At 42.2% G+C, this 17,348-nt stretch overlaps 1 protein-coding gene across 7 annotated transcripts in view; it reads left to right on the forward strand.

Moving 5' to 3' along the window:
- Window positions 1-17,348, forward strand: part of CREB5 (cAMP responsive element binding protein 5) — a 268,057-nt gene that overhangs the window by 85,722 nt on the left and 164,987 nt on the right. For all 7 annotated transcript variants that reach the window (XM_081882227.1, XM_081882226.1, XM_081882229.1 and 4 more), the window contains exon 6: window positions 11,344-11,516. In XM_081882227.1, the coding sequence (XP_081738353.1) occupies window positions 11,344-11,516 (173 nt within the window). The remainder of the gene's footprint in view (window positions 1-11,343; window positions 11,517-17,348) is intronic.

Genomic DNA, 17,348 nt, shown 5'->3' on the forward strand with positions numbered 1-17,348 from the left:
TACAGCTTCCAGGTCATGTGGCCAGCATGACTAAGCCACTTCTGGTGAACCAGACCAGTGCACGGAAACACCGTTTACCTTCCTGCCGGAGTGGTACCTATTTATTTACTTGCACTTTGACGTGCTTTTGAACTGCTAGGTTGGCAGGAGCAGGGACCGAGCAACGGGAGCTCACCCCATTGCGGGGATTCGAACCGCTGACATTCTAATCGGCAAGTCCTAGGCTCTGTGGTTTAACCCACAGCGCCACCTGCATCCCTTCCGGCTCACTTACATTACCAGAAAAATCATAAAACACAACAGGAATACATTGGATTGCAATTGGGTATAACAGAGACAATTCAGATATAGCGGCAGTTAAAAATATATATTAAATCTTGATCACTAAAATATAACCTTAAAATGTCATTTAAAACCTTAATCATTTTGGTAGGACAGCTTGTTCCCTAAGTTTTATGGCAGTTTTTGTACGTAATGTTGCCTAATAATACACGATCTTTGTAAAGCATTTTACACAATATATGTATGTTATTTTCACTATTATAGGAATGCATTTCTGTGCATACATTACTGCAGCATATCCATTTTTGTACACATTACTAGGCTGGAGAACTGCAGAATTCGGAACCGTGTTAATTTTGAAGGATTCCCTGTGTTTTGGTTTGAATATTGTTTCAGAAAGTGCAGATTTGGTAGGTTCTTTCTTAAATGTGAACTTGGTTGCATTTCTCCCCCATCTCTACTCTTTCCTTATACTTCAGGAATAAGTTTCATTTGCTTTTCAAATGAGATTCACATTGAGTCGTATTTGACGTGACGCTCTATTTATTTCTCTAACAAAATGTACAGTATATACCACTTGACTGTAATAAAACCTCCTGTAAAACATTTAGGGGGGGGGGAAAAAAGATTATCAGTTAAACACAAGTAAATTAGTTAACATCAACGGTAAAAGAAATCCCATACCCTTTTAAAATGAGACTCTTTTTTAGGTGGGGGGTGTTTTTGGGTTATTGTTCTTATTTTGATTTTATATATTGTGATCTTTTCTGTGAACCACCCTGAGACCTCCAGGTATAGGGCGGTATATAAATTCAATAAAATAAATAAATAGATGTGTCACACTGGATTAGTGCATCTGGCTGTTACCCAGAAGGTTGGTGGTTTGAGTCCAGGTAGGGATATTATTATTATTATTATTATTATTATTATTAGCCGCTGTGAACAGGATTACAGTGGTACCTCGGGTTAAGTATTTAATTCATTCCAAAGATCTGTACTTAACCTGAAACTGTTCTTAACCTGAAGCACCACTTTAGCTAATGGGGCCTCCCACTGCCGCTGCGCCGTCGTCACATGATTTCTGTTCTCAACCTGAAGCAAAGTTCTTAACCTGAAGCACTATTTCTGGGTTAGCGGAGTCTGTAACCTGAAGCGTATGTAACTTGAGGTACCACTGTACTTCATTACAGGGGGTTGAATTAATTAATGACGCTTGGGGCCATTCCACCTCTACAGTTCTATGATTCAATCTGTTTTTAGCAGGTGCCAAAAAAACTGCAGCAAAGATTCCTGCCTGATGTTAACAAGCAGGTAAATATCACTAACAGTTCAGTTCCTAAATATGTTTACTCAGAGGTAAGCTCCAGTGATATCAACAGGACTTCCTTCCCATGCAATTGTGTTTAGGATCGCAGCCCAAATGAACTGATTTCTCAGAGATATTTTTTTTTTTTAATTACCATTGACGAATTCCTTTTCCTCTCCTTTGAATTATTTTGCCAGCCTCTCAGTGCACTCTGTGTGATGTGCGGCACAACCCTCTGTTTGCTTACTAAGAAGTAAATCTTTCTGAATTCAAGGGGCTTTAATAAGTTTAGGGTTGCAGCCGTGGCATTATTATTTGCTTATAAATCTACTTGCTGCTTAAACGAATGGAGAAGGACAGAGGATTCCGGTTGCTGTGTCAACTGGATTTGTTTCACCTTATACAGGCTGCCCCAATCTATTCTAAGCCTCCCTCAGGATATCCGGGGCTTTTGCAATTGGGCCTTGCTTCCTAGTCCCAAAAGGCATGTTTCCTTTCTGCAAAAGAAATGCTGTTGTTGATGAGGACATATACAGCGAGTAACTACAAGAGTTAATCCCGCAATGCAGGCCCTTAATTTGTGCCTCAAGGTCAAAGGAAAAGAAAACAGAAACAATATAGGAGGCATAAATCCACTAAAGCAGGAACAGTCCCCTAGTAAAGTGGAGGATCTAGATTTGATATGTTAGGTATTAGTGGCAGCTAACAATGGGATACTGATCATCCCGTCTTAAGCCCTTATGTTGCTTTAGCGAAAGAATGCCCTTTTCATGGCCTCTCCAAGCACTGCAAGACATGTGTGTGGAAATTAATGTACTGGTTATTGTTGCTGTTTTTAAAAAAAGACTGTTCCGTAAGAAAACAACCGATCCCTCTAACATTTGTTACTTCATATACACCTTAGCTATTATCAGAAAATAGGGTGACTTTGTACATGCTCCTAAGGAGTCCAAACTGCTGCAACCTCCAGTCCTGCCCTGCCCTGTGTCCTGTGCCCCGTGGGACGTAGGTGGCACTGTGGTCTAAACCACTGAGCCCAATGGGCCAGTGATCAGAAGGTTGGCGGTTCTAATCCCTGCTACAGGGTGAGCTCCCATTGCTCAGTCCCAGCTCCTGCCAACCTAGCAGTTCAAAAGCATGCCAGTGCAAGTAGATAAATAGTTACTGGTGTGGCGGGAAGGTAAACGACATTTTCGTGCGCTTTGGCTTCTGTCACAGTGTCCTGTTGCACCAGAAGCGGTTTAGTCCTGGTGGCCTGAAAAGCTGTCTGTGGACAAACGCTGGCTCCCTCAGCCTGAAAGTGAGATGAGCGCCGCAACCCCAGAGTCACCTTTGACTGGACTTAACCATCCAGGGGTCCTTTACCTTTACCTTTTACCTGCTGTGGCGTAGCGTCTGTATCCAGCACCCAGGGCAAGGTACAAAAGAGGCTGGGCACCACAACTCACCTGTAGTGCACCCACAGGAATCTCCGTAGGCTGGCAAAAAGACAGTTGAAAAAAGATATATAAACAAATAAAGCTGTATTCGATGGATGAAAGGATATATGATGTCTGACATGATTGAGAATCGCAGATGAAGAATTTTAAAGTGTTAAAATCGAGATGTGGAAAATATGGAAACAACGAAGAGAGGCAGGATTGAGATTTGGAGATATGCTTCAAGGTCCAGGCTATGGGAAGTCCCAAAAAATTAATAATTATAATTTGGATGATAATTTGGTCTTTTTTATTTTAGTTTTTTTATTTTAATTGGATTATGACCTGATATGTTAATTGGATTTTTTTTATTGGAAAATTAATAAAAATGATTTAACAACAACAAAAAGGCCAGGCTAAGGAGCCGATGCGCTGCCACCCAAGGCTTGAGCGGCTGCTTCTGCATCCACGCCGGGCGCTCCAGTGGCACTCTGTTGTGCCTTGTGGCTGCCTGCTCCAATACAGGGACCTTGTCTGGTGGCTCTGCGGTGGCCCTGGGGCAGGAGGGAGCTGGGGGCCTCCTAGAGCAGCAACAACATGGCATGCACAGCGGCAGCCATGGCACGAGAAGCTTGTGGTGCACTGTTCAGAGGTGTCAAAGGAGGAGGGTATAATAAACGAAAATCTGCCCTTATTCCCTTATGGGGGACACAAGAGCCCTTATAGAGTCCTTTGTAGGTTCTCCATCGGTCGGAGGAAAAAACAGAGGCTAACCAGAGAATACTGAAAAGCAAAGCAGTTTGTAAGCCTGATCTTTATTGAACTGTAGCAACAGGGTGCCCCCTTCACACACAGGAGAAGGAGGAGGACCCAGAACCCAGGTGTGTCCACCCTTATATAGACATTTTAAATTGCTGACCTTGGAGTCATAGACCACCCACAGATACATCATACCTACATCACAGAAAGGGCGGGCTAAAGCAGAAATCTGAGTGGGTTGTTTACCTCATAATCTGAGTGGGTTGTTTACCTCCTGTCTGGCAAGTTACCTGTTAATATTTACTGGATTGATGCCTTGGGGAGCCTGGCCAGTTTTTTGTAATGATAATACTTAGTTCCTGAGCCAAGTCACCGGCTCACCCTATTCATACACAGACATACCCTTAAGACAGGATTTGTGAAGGAGAAGACAATGGGGAGGCTCCACCATTTGACCTTGCAGAGAAAACACCTAGTAAGCCTGGGAGTCAAAATGGCTCCATGGCTGCTCTCCTGTGCAGCTTCAGACATGTGGCCTATATATATATCTATGTACGTGTTTGCTTGGTACATTTACGAACCTTTATTATATACATAAGACCTTAATTTATTTATTTCAAGGGCATACAGAAGGGGCTCCGCCCCAGCAAACCCACTCTCTACTCGCAGCCAATCCAACTGCCCAAGAGAGGCACACTCTGTGTTGCAGAACCAGAAAAGGGAGCCATCTTTCCTCCCAGTCTCGTGGCAGCCCAGTTGCGCCCTTCTGAATGTGTGCCTGCAGCAGTGGCCCCTACTGGCCCCCCCATGCTACACCTCTGCTGCCCTGCGTTATTTCATATAGTCAGCAAACCCCACAAGACTTACTTATAGCAGAGGTGAGCAACATTTGAGCGCATTTGGTCCATCAAAACACTGTCCCTCACTCATGCTGGTGCCTTGAGTCAGCTCTCTTGAATTTGGCAGGAGACGAGTTAGGGTGGAATTCCTTGCAGAAAAGCCTTTTCAGAGCAGATAGGGAGACGGTTGAGACGGTTATCAGTTTTCCTTGAGAGAATTTCCCCTGGTTCTTGGCTTGTTCCCAAAGGAGCGTTGTAATCTTTAAAAGATTATAGTGCACAATGAAGGGGCATAATTATTAACTAGAACTGGAGGAACAATCAGTGTGAAGAAGGACAGTATTAGCATTCCTCCTCTGTTCTGGCATTCATCCACTTCAATCTTGCAGTGACAGGATTCCCTCCTGGAAGTGGGCAATCGCTAAAACGAAGCTGAGCAAAATATCTATATTGCCTTTAAAAACAAACACTCTCTTGTGTATGATTTAGACAATTGCACAGGGGGGGAAATGGATGCATCAATACTGTGCTGCCGCCAGGATTAAATTATTATCACTCAAAAAAAGTTCCCCCTCTTAAGCCATTCAAGGTTAAGCTATTTTGAGAACATTTGTGTGTAGGGAAACTAATAAGCTTTTTTTAAAATAAAAAAAATAAAAAGTGGCAAAAGACTTAATTTAAAAGCGGAACTTACTTTCTGTACTTTTTCAATTGAAAAGCGGGCAATTCAAAGACTTGGATGCTATAATTTTTATGATATTTTTTTTTAAATGATGGTAATAGATGCCATTTAATTTTTCTTCACATACTTGGAAGATTCTTATTTTTTGTAAGTTTCACTCTCCCCCACATATTTTTGATCCACCAGCTTTGATTTGCATACACAACATTCTAATTATCCCTCCAAAGCCAACCAGTTCTGGATATTTTAAATCCGAGTTGCAAATTTTGAAGGAAACATCTTTTAAAACAACCCTGGACCTTTGTACATTCGGTTGCAATAAAGGTGCATTTCCTGTGCATATCTTCAAAGCAGATCTGACAAAGACCATAATTTAGGAAAGCGTGAAGTTGTTTCATATTTATACTGCCATGTAAAACCATGCAAGGTGAGAGATTCATGTCCATAGTCTTGTCATTTGGAAGCAATGCTATAAATCTCCCGACTGGTCTTGAGTGTGAATAGCTCTGTAGGAGTTATAGTAACAGAAAAATCAGCATAATGTAATGTTCTGGGTAGGTCAGCTCCTCTTCAGGAGCATTGGCCATGTTTACTGTTTATTTGTATTTGGAAAAATTGTACCCCAGAGTTTTCAATTCACAAACAGCATCAAAAAAGAATCTGTCAATAAACTATATTTATGATGAAAAACTTAAATGTAAGAATTCTGTCTCGAACATTGATTGAATTACACAGGATTAACTATGTGAAGGGAGGGGGGGGAGCCAGTTCTTTTAGTCTTAACCGAAGCAAGAGAGATCTACACTGCATAGGGATTCGGTTCACAGTTTGCTAAGAGGAAAGTGAAATGATACTGTTGCTAAAGAAATGGATATGTAACTTGTGATATTTTATATTTATAGTTGGCTGGTGAACACAGCTTTTTTTATGAGCCAGTGGAATTCAAAAGTTCAGAGTGTGATGGATCCTTTGTGGACATTCCATCAAACCTCTATTGGTCCACAGACATAGGCCAATGAGTTTTTAGAATTCCAGTGAGAATCTGGTGACTGAACTGATGGATATGCCTATGGATACACCATGTTATGCCAAAATGAATTCTTAGAGTAGGGATGAAAAATCATATGATCTCTAGCCATTGGCAACATAGACTGGTAGTCCAACAACATTTGGAGGATATAATCATGTATATCTAAGTAGACTTTTTATTTAAAAATAATTTTTTTATTAAGTTTTCCATTCAACAATCCAATCCTATCACATTAGTTATTCCAAATTGTACCAATACATATCATTAAAAAAAATTAATTTTTTGTTTGGGGTTCACATGCTTCAAGGTCAGTAAGGGTCCAATCACCTCATATTTCTGCTGCTTTTGATGTTCACAAGTCCCATCTTCCAATCTTCTTGTTATTGTTTTTCTTCTTAATAACCTCTGAGTTGTTTCCACAGGCGTGTTAGAAGCAAGTATTATTATGTTTCTGTGTGAACTTATATCTAAGTAGACTTTAATCAATTAAGTACAATATTATGCTGAAGTTGCTGGTGGCAGCCTATAATTAGCTACGTGTTTTTTAAATAAATAAATAAATAAATATTGACATAATATAGTACCCCACATTTCTCAGCAAAACTGCTGCTTTTTGTTGTAGTTGAAATTCTATTCCTGATTATGTTTGTAGAGCAAAAGTATACGGGATTGCTATAATATAAAGTGATGCTTTCATTTGGACAGAGATACTTACTGAATGAATTTGAAGCAAATATATTCCTTTGCAAGGCCGTTAACTGTTTTCTATTGAGATTGCGTTTGCTCGACCAAAAAGAAAGAGGGGGGGAAAGCTCCAGAGTAGCATGTAATGCTTCATTAGCAGACATAACCTTGTTTGTTTGCTTTTAAAAATTACATTTAGAAGAGGAAATCAGTTTGCACCACTGACATGCTGCCAAATTCCTGTTTTATAAACTCCACAACAGGCAGTTTCAGGAAGAAGAAGGGAGAAAAAATGCTCCCTTTATGGCTTCAGTACTATTAAGACAAAATATAAATAAAAAGCTATCCATCCAGTTGAATTCCCCTGCTCAGTGGCCTTCAATTAGCAGGATGCTGTGCAGTTATCCCGGTGCAACATATAGTAAATGACCCTAATTGTGCGGTACGTATTTTGTGTTACGGCAATTTCAACTGGAACATAAGGAGTGCTTTGTGTGCAGTGCTGCTTGAGTGATGATCTCAGGCAGCTGATTGTTTGTGAAATAAATAACCTTTAGTCCATGTAGTATATGGGTCCTCCTTTTTGAAGCCTGAAATGTACTCTTTCAGTATTCCCCCACGGCAGCGTGTATTTTCCCTATATGAAAATTTATTTTAACATTCTCATGTAATGGTTCGTGAAACTGGACTTCATGCCTTTCAAAATATTGCTTTTTCCTTTAATCTAGAATGCCTTACAACAACAACATCAAAAACTCTGCTCAAACTTTGTTCTAACATAGCCGCTGGCACATCCGGTATACGTTGTATACTATTGTGTATGTAAAAGCATATGTCAAAGGGGATAATCTGTGGGGATACAAAAAAGGGACATGGATGCATGTTATTGATGGGTCTGGAAAACAGGGGGCATCTTTCATTATTCATTTCCATCGATAATTAGAGGGCACCACTAATGAGATCATGTCACAAAAATTAAGATAAAAGATGAAAAGCACTTAATCCATTGTGTTTTTGAGGAAGCCATCAGAAGAGTTAGCGATGCTTACATTTAAGACTAGCTACACGCAGGAGATGGAATGAAGAAGCCTGTTCATGCCACAAAAGAAATGATTGCCAGGAATGTTTTCTGTGGAAAGTTCTGCGAGTCTTCCTCTGCTGTCATCATTGCATGGCTGATTTAATCCAATACATGTATATTGGAAGTCTGTATAGATGGTAGCTTAGTAGGTTCTGTTTTAGCATTGTGCACTCAACCAAAGCAGTGGGATAAACACCTGTCAGTGTCTCAAATTTCAGTAGTGCCCTGTGCAGCGCCAAAATCTGGTGCCCCCTCTGCCTCTTGCCTTCCATTGGACATAATAGCTGCAGCACCCCAAAATTGCCCAAATATGATTTTTTTGGGGGGGTTGTTCCCTCATACACCCACCCTGCTTCCTTTGTGTTCTATGTGTTGACAGTTATTTTCTCTCTCTTAAGGCAGGGTGAGGGACTGAGGTAAGCGCACCATTCCTGTCAGCCCTGGAGAGCATGTGTGCATGCGTGGGTGAAGGGGGGAGCCGTTGGCCACGCTAAGCCAGGCCAGCACCGCTCAAGCAAAAACGTTATTTTCCTCACGTGAGGGAAGACGAGGCGGCAGCGGCTATTTACCTTTCCATGGCTCGCACCGCGTAGCTAATGAGCGGCCTCCCCAGCAGAGTGCAGAACTGCTTCAGAGTACAGCTGCCTAGGCGTTCCCCGTTTCCTCTGGCAGGGAGCACCGCCGCCACAGACACCAGCGGGTGTCACTCCTGAGGCGCCTCCGAGCCCCTGTGCCACAACTGTCCTTCCTGAGGTCAGTCGCCAGCAGCTCCATGGTGGAAATCCAAACTGTGGCTCCTTTTCCCTCTTCCCCACCCCAGAAGCAAAGATTGCTGCATGCAAGCGCACAACAAACAGAGAAGGTGCTTGTCTCAAGCAGCCACCCGCCTCACTTTTGACCCCCAAACCTGGCTAAGTTGCAAAAACCATCGCATGCACGCGCTATGCTGGCTGTCTGGATTCCTGGACCGTCCACAGGCTGGATCTAGAAGGCAATTGGGCCTGATCCGGCCTGTGGTCCTTAGTTTACCAACCCATGCTCTATGTCCTACAATTCTTTGACATGACCTTAGCCATTCAGGCTGATCCTGCAACCTTCCCGAATTATGGCCGCATACACACCATACATTTCCAGCACCCTCCCCCAAATAATTCTGGGAACTGTACTTTGTCCCTCACAGAGCTTCAACTCTCAGCACCCTTTACAAACCACAGTTGCCAGAATTCTTTGGTGTGTGGGCTTTAACTGTATGGTGTGTGCCCACAACCGGTGACTAAAATAAAACAAAAGCCTCACCTGAAAACTTTTACTTTTGTGTCTGGTAGATTAAAATAGAAGTCAGAAGATTCACTGCATGTTTAAATACGGGTAAACAAAGGTCCCAGCAAAGCAGAATTAAACAGGGCTGCCCACTGATTATCAACACTGGCACTATCAATCCCAAAAGTTGGTTCAATGTACTGTATATAGCTCTGGCAGTTGAGAACCAGGACGCTCAGTGTCCTTTTGGGATTCTGACAAACTATGCAGCTACAATTCGGAAATCAGAAATCCAAGAAAGGTGCTGGGTAACAGATGATCTAACAACCATAAATATGTTCTTCCATTTCCCATGCATGCAATGTTTGCTAACCATTCTGTTGGCAGTAGAACTTTGCAGTCAAGCAAAGGGACTCGTATTTTTTACCTAGCTGTTACAGCAGTGTGCATCGCTTTTTGTCTCTTCACTCGTCCATTAACAACTTCCTAGTGCTCTTGCTCATCTTGCTTTTAGCATTATCACACACTCAGGAGAGTTTAGAGTACTTAGCAAGATATAAAAACCGTGGATGTGGCTGCTGTCAAGACTGTTCAGGGCTGGCATTGACCCAACTTGGAACACCCAGGAAGAAGACTAGGCTGGACCAATCAAGATTTGTCTAACAGCAGCAGAGAAAGTTAGTCAAAGTCAAATGCTTCTCAAGCTGGTCATCTGTCTCTGTATGCCTGAAAGATATCTGTTCTTGTTCTTTGTGAGGCAGCATCTGACAGATAGTGGCCTGCTATGCACTTTCTTGATTAACAGTGAGCGCTGAAGAAAAACTTTAGCTGGGCTTCTACATGGGTGATATTTTTAATGCAATCACCAAAACTGCTTTTGCAAATACAGGAATGTGGGGGTGTGGAGGGCAATTATTATAGAAGATCAGGTGGATGGAGGAATGCTTTACTCCTCACACACCTTCACGGATGCCACCCCATCCCTGTGTTTGCAGGTTTAGAAAGGCAGCATGAGGTTGGGACCTTGCTGTGCTTCTCTTGGGCAATCTAGTTCATTTCCTCAGGTAATTAAAGGTGATTTTATTATCATGGCACAATGAGTTGGCGCACCTGGCTGTTAAGCAGAAGGTTGGTGGTTCAAGCCACTCAGGGATAGTTGTGGACAGGATTCCTGCATTGCAGGGGGTTGGACTAGATGACTAGCTGACATCTAGAATTCATAGGCTCATATAATGGAAGGGTTCGATGAATTCTAGATGTCAACTTCCTATTCCTGTTTCAGGTCTCAGTTGCTGAATTCACTCTAGATACTCACTTATCTGTGGCAATAATTTTACTTTGTGTTTAGCCTTAAATTTTTGACTTTCATGTCTAGCTCTTCTTACCACTTAACAAGAACTCTAGGATACTCAAAAACACATCTTGCGTACCAACAGGTGTTAGAGCAATAATGAGAGAGCAAATATGAGTCCAGGAATAATTTTGTATTGGCTTAAGATGTCAACTACACCCAGAATAAATGTTAAGGGGTGTGTGTGTGTGTGTGTGTGTGTGTGTGTGCACTAGTTGCTATTCTGAGTCCTGTCAAACCCAATTCACTTATCATTCTCAGCAGATCTAGTACTGTAGCACCAGGCTGAATACTAAATCAATGTGCCATAGACTGACCGTGAAAATCATTTTCAAATGAAATATATATCACACACAGGCAAATGGATATGTGCAAAATGTCTATATTATAAATCACGAGTCAGATGTATGGAAGAGTGATTAGTCAACTTCCAAGTATTTTCAATTTGTGTTGCACTGTAAAAGCAGAAGAGTTATTTTTCATTTCTTTATAGCTGTTAGTTAGAGCAAGATCTATTGACATGCAGTTTGCTGGGAGCCAATAACTTTTCATTTTTTGTTGACACTTCCAGATCCCTAATTTTAGGCAGGAGGGAAATTAAAAACAACACACGATAGCATCCAATTTACTCTCCCAATCCCCTTCTCACAGAATATTTCAATGCATAACGCCGTTGGAGGAGCCATGGCAGCACCGGGGACGCACCAGCTCTCAAATCCAAGGATGCCAAACCACGACACCAGCATCGTTATTCAACAAGCCATGCCATCCCCGCAATCGAGTTCCGTCATAACACAAGCACCTTCCACGAATCGGCAGATTGGGTAAGGACATCCTCAGTTGATTCTTGCTTGGATGAAGTGCTGGCCCTAGGTGTTGTGCCACATGTTGTGTTTGATGAATGATACACGGCGAAACGTTTGCAAGATAATCTAGAGATGGGTGGCTGCGGTTATGTAGTGTCTCGGAAATTCATGCTCAAGGTTCTTACTGCTGTTGGAACCTGTTGCGCAACAATAAAGGATCTAAGTCTACTGACTGCTGTTTTGCTCCAAATTACTTGGCTGGAATTTCCTTCCTTTACTGACCGCATGGACCCGCGGGGGACTTGTACCCTGACGAGCTGAGCTGTTGAGTAGTCTCTCAACCCTTATCAATAGTATTGCTTACCATTTCAGCCACCAGAAGAGCCATTCATTGAAAACATACTGTGTTTGTTCATATATCTTGGATTACTATCCTAGAGAGAGACCCCACATTTCTTCAGTACAGTTTGTAGTCTGTAATGCAAAGCTAATCATAACTGAGAGCTTAAGTAATAGCCTTTCTTCTCCACAAGAGCCCAGAGCTATCTTTAAAAGGAAAGAAGCTGACCACCCATCAGTATGTTCTGTGACCCTCAGGGCCAACCTACCCATGAGGCAAAGTGAGGCAACTACCTCAGGTTGCAGAATCCACAGGGGCAGCAGATCTAGCCTCCAAAGAATGCATCGCTTGTTTATTGGTGACTAGGAGGCACTGCTGGTCTCAGGGCCATCTTACTCATAGGCACTAGGGGTGCGGGGCACCTGGGTGCCAGGCTCTCGGGGCACCAGGCCGAGAGTCCGGGGCTCAAGAGTTGAGTCCGGGGAAGAGCCCGCCCGTCGGTTGGAGCACCGCGGCAGGCTCTTCCGCTGCAGGCGGTTCTGCACTGCGAGTTTGGGGGTGATCAAGCCAGTGAGACGCTGAGACGGCCAGCCGGCTCCACCCTCCTGTGCGCCTGGGACTGGGCAACCAGAGGGGAGGCAGCGCCGGGCGGATCTTTGCACCCCGGCACCACATATGCTTAAGACAGCCCTGGCTGGTCTCCTCCCACCCCTAGGGAGTAAATTGTAGGGGCTGCCCTCTGGGGTCTCCTGGTCTCTGCGCCCACCTGACGTGATTCAGAGTGGGTCCCTCTCTTCCACCACCATGACAGCCTTTGATTCCCACTTCAACCTTTGGGTAAGGTTGATTTGATTTCCCCACTTGTTCCTGATGTAGCTCTTCACTCCCCTCCTCTTCCCCGATTGGGGGAGCACCATTTTCTGCTTTGCTCCAGATGCCAAAATGTATTGGGCCCCCAGCTTGATTCCAAAGTCAACCCCAACTCCATTATATTTAGGCTGAGGATTTTCTAACCACTCCATGTGCTGGCTCTCCCGTTCATCCATAATGAGCATCCAGCCAAATTGTTGTCCTCAATGAGCATCCAGCCAAGTTGTTGTCCTTAACCCATTAGTGTCTCTTCATACATTCTTTATAATCTATTAGTCTGTTTCCTAACTTTTGAAAGATCCATCAATGGGTATTCTACAGCTTTTCTATCACCTGTAGTAAAATGCATGTCCATCGTATTGTCGTATGCTCGAATGCTTCTTCCTGGACCTCTGGCCTTGAATGAATAAGAATTGCATGATGAGTGCAGCAATTGGTATGGTGGGATAGAATTGTGAAACTGCCCTTGCTATAGCTCACCTTTACAATGGGTAGGGTAGGACAGTGGAGGTGAGCTTGGGCTATGCAGGTGCAGCAGTAGAACCAATTTTGCTGCAGCTCTTTCCCTCCCCAGTGCCATCAAAGTCAGCTGTAGTGATGCCAGTGTTAGCTCAACCCTACCAAACTGGTTTCTACTGTGTAAGACTCATTCAGAGATATTTCCAGATGTCTTTTTCTTCAAAAAACAATGCACAGTGGATGCCAATATGTTTCACACATCCCAGGCTCCTTCATTGTGTGTGTGCTCCTGTTGTATTGACCTCCTGTTTTCTTAGCACTGAAAGATAAGAAAATCAGGTTCTTTTGACAATTTATGTACTCATTGATACTGCTATTGGCGTGCGGAATGTGGTTCTGTGAATGTTGTGGGCATCTACCAGCTATTGACATTAGTTTTTTAGCTCATTAGTAATGGAGATAAACCCTTACTCTATGTTGACAGTATTGTGTGATTTCTTTTATTAAAAAAACCAACAGTGGTAATATATTCTCAAAGGTGTGCCAAAGTTCTGTTGTGTATCTCTCTTACACCCTAGAGCTCTGTTCCTGCTTTCACATGCATCCTTTGGGGCAAATGCAGAGAGCTTTTGATCCTTCAAATGTTTTTAACTACATAACTCGCATCATTCCTGGCCGTTGGCCCTGCTTCCATGGACTGATGGCGAGTCTGTAACCTGAAGCGTATGTAGCCTGAAGCGTATGTAACCTGAAGCGTATGTAACCTGAAGTGTATGTAACCCAAGGTACCACTGTATACATTTTTTAAAAACATATATACAAACTGAGCCTATGATGGAGGGCTTAACACCATCATCACCCCCAAAGGGTCTTGTTTCTTCCATAGCTGCAGCCTTGGACTCAACAGAAACCAAACGTTGTGCTCTCTGACACTCTTTTTCTTGTTTTCTTATAGATTACATCCTCTCTCTCTCTCTCTCTCTCTCTCTTTCTCTCTTCTCTCTGACACACACAGAGACACACACTTACTGGCACACACACAACTCTCTACAGTGGTACCTCTGGTTAAGAAGTTAATTCGTTCTGGAGGTCCATTCTTAACCTGAAACTGTTCTTAACCTGAGGTACCACTTTAGCTAATGAGGTCTGCCACTGCACCACCGCTGCGCGATTTCTTTTCTCATCCTGAAGCAAAGTTCTTAACCCGAGGTACGATTTCTGGATTAGTGGAGTCTGTAACCTGAAGTGTCTGTAACCTGAAGTGTCTGTAACCGGAGGTACCACTGTTGAGAGAGGGGGCCCCAGCTATTTGCTCTGTTGCACCTTAATCCCCATTAATGGGTCGTCACCCAGGCAATCACTTCGTGGAAAGCTAGTTTGTCTTGATTAGATGTTAACACTTGCTGGATCCCTGGATTAATTACAGGGCTCTTGCACTCACAAACTCATAACAGTATGAAGTATTAGGAGAATTTGCTGCCTCAGAAAAGGATTCTTTTTATTTTGAGAGAGAGAGAGAGAGAGAGAGAGAGAGAGAGAGAGAGAGAGAGAGAAACGAGTGGCCCCGCGAAATACGTTTGTTAAAAAACTCTAAGCTTTTCAGCAGACAATGTCGTAATGGTCTTAGTGCGTCTTAAGTGGGAGCAGAATCTGGCCCTGTAGGCTATTGGAAACTGCAGTGTAGCAACATTCTGATTTTTATCACAACTGTAGATAGTTAAGTGTCAAAATATGGCCCAGCCACCTGCAAATGTTTGCACTGGCTGCAGTCCAATGAAAACAACAAATGGCAAGATAAGGTTTCATTCAAACTGTTGCATTCAGGCCTCACTCCTGCACATGAGACTGGGATTCATCTGTATGCATGTGCATTTCATTCCATGAAGCAGAGTAAGGTGTCTTTGGAGTGGCTGTAACTTTTATTTCCAGGTCTTTCTTTCTTTCTTTCTTTCTTTCTTTCTTTCTTTCTTTCTTTCTTTCTTCCCCAGGAGGCATGTGTATAAAATGGTATCATCCTAGATACCAGACAGGATAAGGGTTGTTGTGAACAAATTACTGGCAATGTATAATTTTTATATGCATACTAATTTCAGATGTTAATATACTTTTGCTGCCGAGGAGGCCCCAAGTCAGATAAATGAGAAGAGGAGAAGCAGAATACAGCAATATTTCCTTCCTTCTCCCACAAAAACCACGATGTGGTCCTTGTATATCTTAATAACCAAGCAAAAACAATATTTTTTGTCATTTCAATGTACTCTTTAGGGTTCTTACAGACAGGTGTTTATTGTGGGATTGGTAGCAACGTAAGCATGCAAGTTTATTGTATCGTTCGCATTACACTGTTGGCATCCAAATTTCAATCCAAAGGGATGATAAAGTATTAACTCATACAAAACTTTCTATATCTATATCTATATCTATATCTATATCTATATCTATATCTATATCTATATCTATATCTATATCTATATCTATATCTATATCTAATCTATGTATTTTCAACCTTTGAGTTCCTTTATTACTGAGAATAAAAGTTCTGTACAGTGTTGAGTGAGCCCAAACATTTGCATATATAGAGTATTATTGAGCCACTTCCTCAATAATATTCAATCCAAACCACTGTTTGAGATAGGTGTCCACTCTTTCCTTAGACAGTGAAGATAATTTGATCTGTTCATTTATTATATCTGTGCTCTTTCCTACAACGCCATTTACTTAGATGTTATCATGATGTGCCTCACTTAAAGTGTCAGCATTTATTGATTGGTACCTGAACAACAATGAAATTCTAAACTAAAACCTGAACAGCAAAGAAATTCTAAACCAAAACAATCCAGATTTGGGACTTGGTATAATGCTGCACATCTGTTTCATCAGTCTGAAGCAAAGATTTTTTTGCACATTTTTTTTTTTTAGGAGAACGACCTATTTCCATGGGAATCCCAAGTACACCATTTTGAGTTCCATGGTGGAACAAAAAGGTTGGATAGTAATTAAATTAATCAATGCATTTACTTTTAATAGTATGGTGCTATTTTCACTACCATAGGAATATGGGCCCAGGTGCGATGGAGCAATAGGTGGTGGGGCCAAGACATGATTTAGTTGCAATAAATTGAGGACAACCAACTGGGATTTAAACAGGCCACAACTTTATTGATTATAGATGTTAGCAGGTTTTGGCATAGGCATTGGGTGTGTATCTTGAATCAATCATTGGAAATGAGCAGTATTATCATTTCTCCCAGACACAGGGAATTGTTTTATAGCTCCTGGCTGGAGTTTCAGCTGCAAGAGCAGCAGCCGCTGGCCTGGTAGCAAATGCAACTTCCTTTCTACAAAATAATCTGTTGCCACTTCTGCTGCTTTATTTATTACTTCTGCTATATTTTATGGAAGGCTCTCTTTAAACATGAATAGACAAAGCCCAAACAGCTTCCCGCTCCAGAGTTCTTAATGGGAATCTTGTCCAGAATGAAATCTTGACAACAACTTTGGTGCTGAGCACTCCGAAGCAAGAAGCAGAAGTCCTAATGTATCTTAACATGATGGGCAGCTTGTTTATCTGTGGGAACCCTGCATATGTTCCAGAACACTAAGTCAAAATTGGGCGGCCTCCAGTATATGGTTACTCTTGTTTTTGCATTAGTTGAAGGTAGCTCCTTAAGTATAGGCAGTTGTGCCCACTGTAACAGAGATTAGTATTGTGAGTCATCAGTATTTTTGGGCACGGGTTGATGAAAATTAAATGAACAGGGCAGAAGCTGTGGAATTCTTGAGGAGTTAACAAAACAAAGTTGGTTAAAGTAAACAAGCTATTGTAGATGTTTGACTCCCTGTTAAAGCACCAATATAAAAATTTTAATAAATGATTCAGAGTTTAGCATCCAGGAATATTGGGGGGGGGGGGAGGAATTGAATCCATTTCTTGTGAAAACGCCTATTTAATATTCTCAGTTTGTGTTCTTTTCATGTGGTTTGTTTTCCTAAGGTTTCATGGTAAAGTTTTGAAACCAGTCTTAACCGAACACATTTGGTCAGAAGGTTATAAAATGACAGCCAGCTCTGACTGGAGTCCAGGTTGTTGCGGAAAAGCTTACTACTTCCTGATTGCTTGAAATTTCCCCATGGTTCCCTCTTCCTTCTTGGTTATGGGTTACAATTCAATGTAATATAAA

Source organism: Podarcis erhardii (genome assembly GCF_964252035.2).
Source record: "Podarcis erhardii genome assembly, chromosome: 12".
Classification (NCBI taxonomy): domain Eukaryota; kingdom Metazoa; phylum Chordata; class Lepidosauria; order Squamata; family Lacertidae; genus Podarcis; species Podarcis erhardii.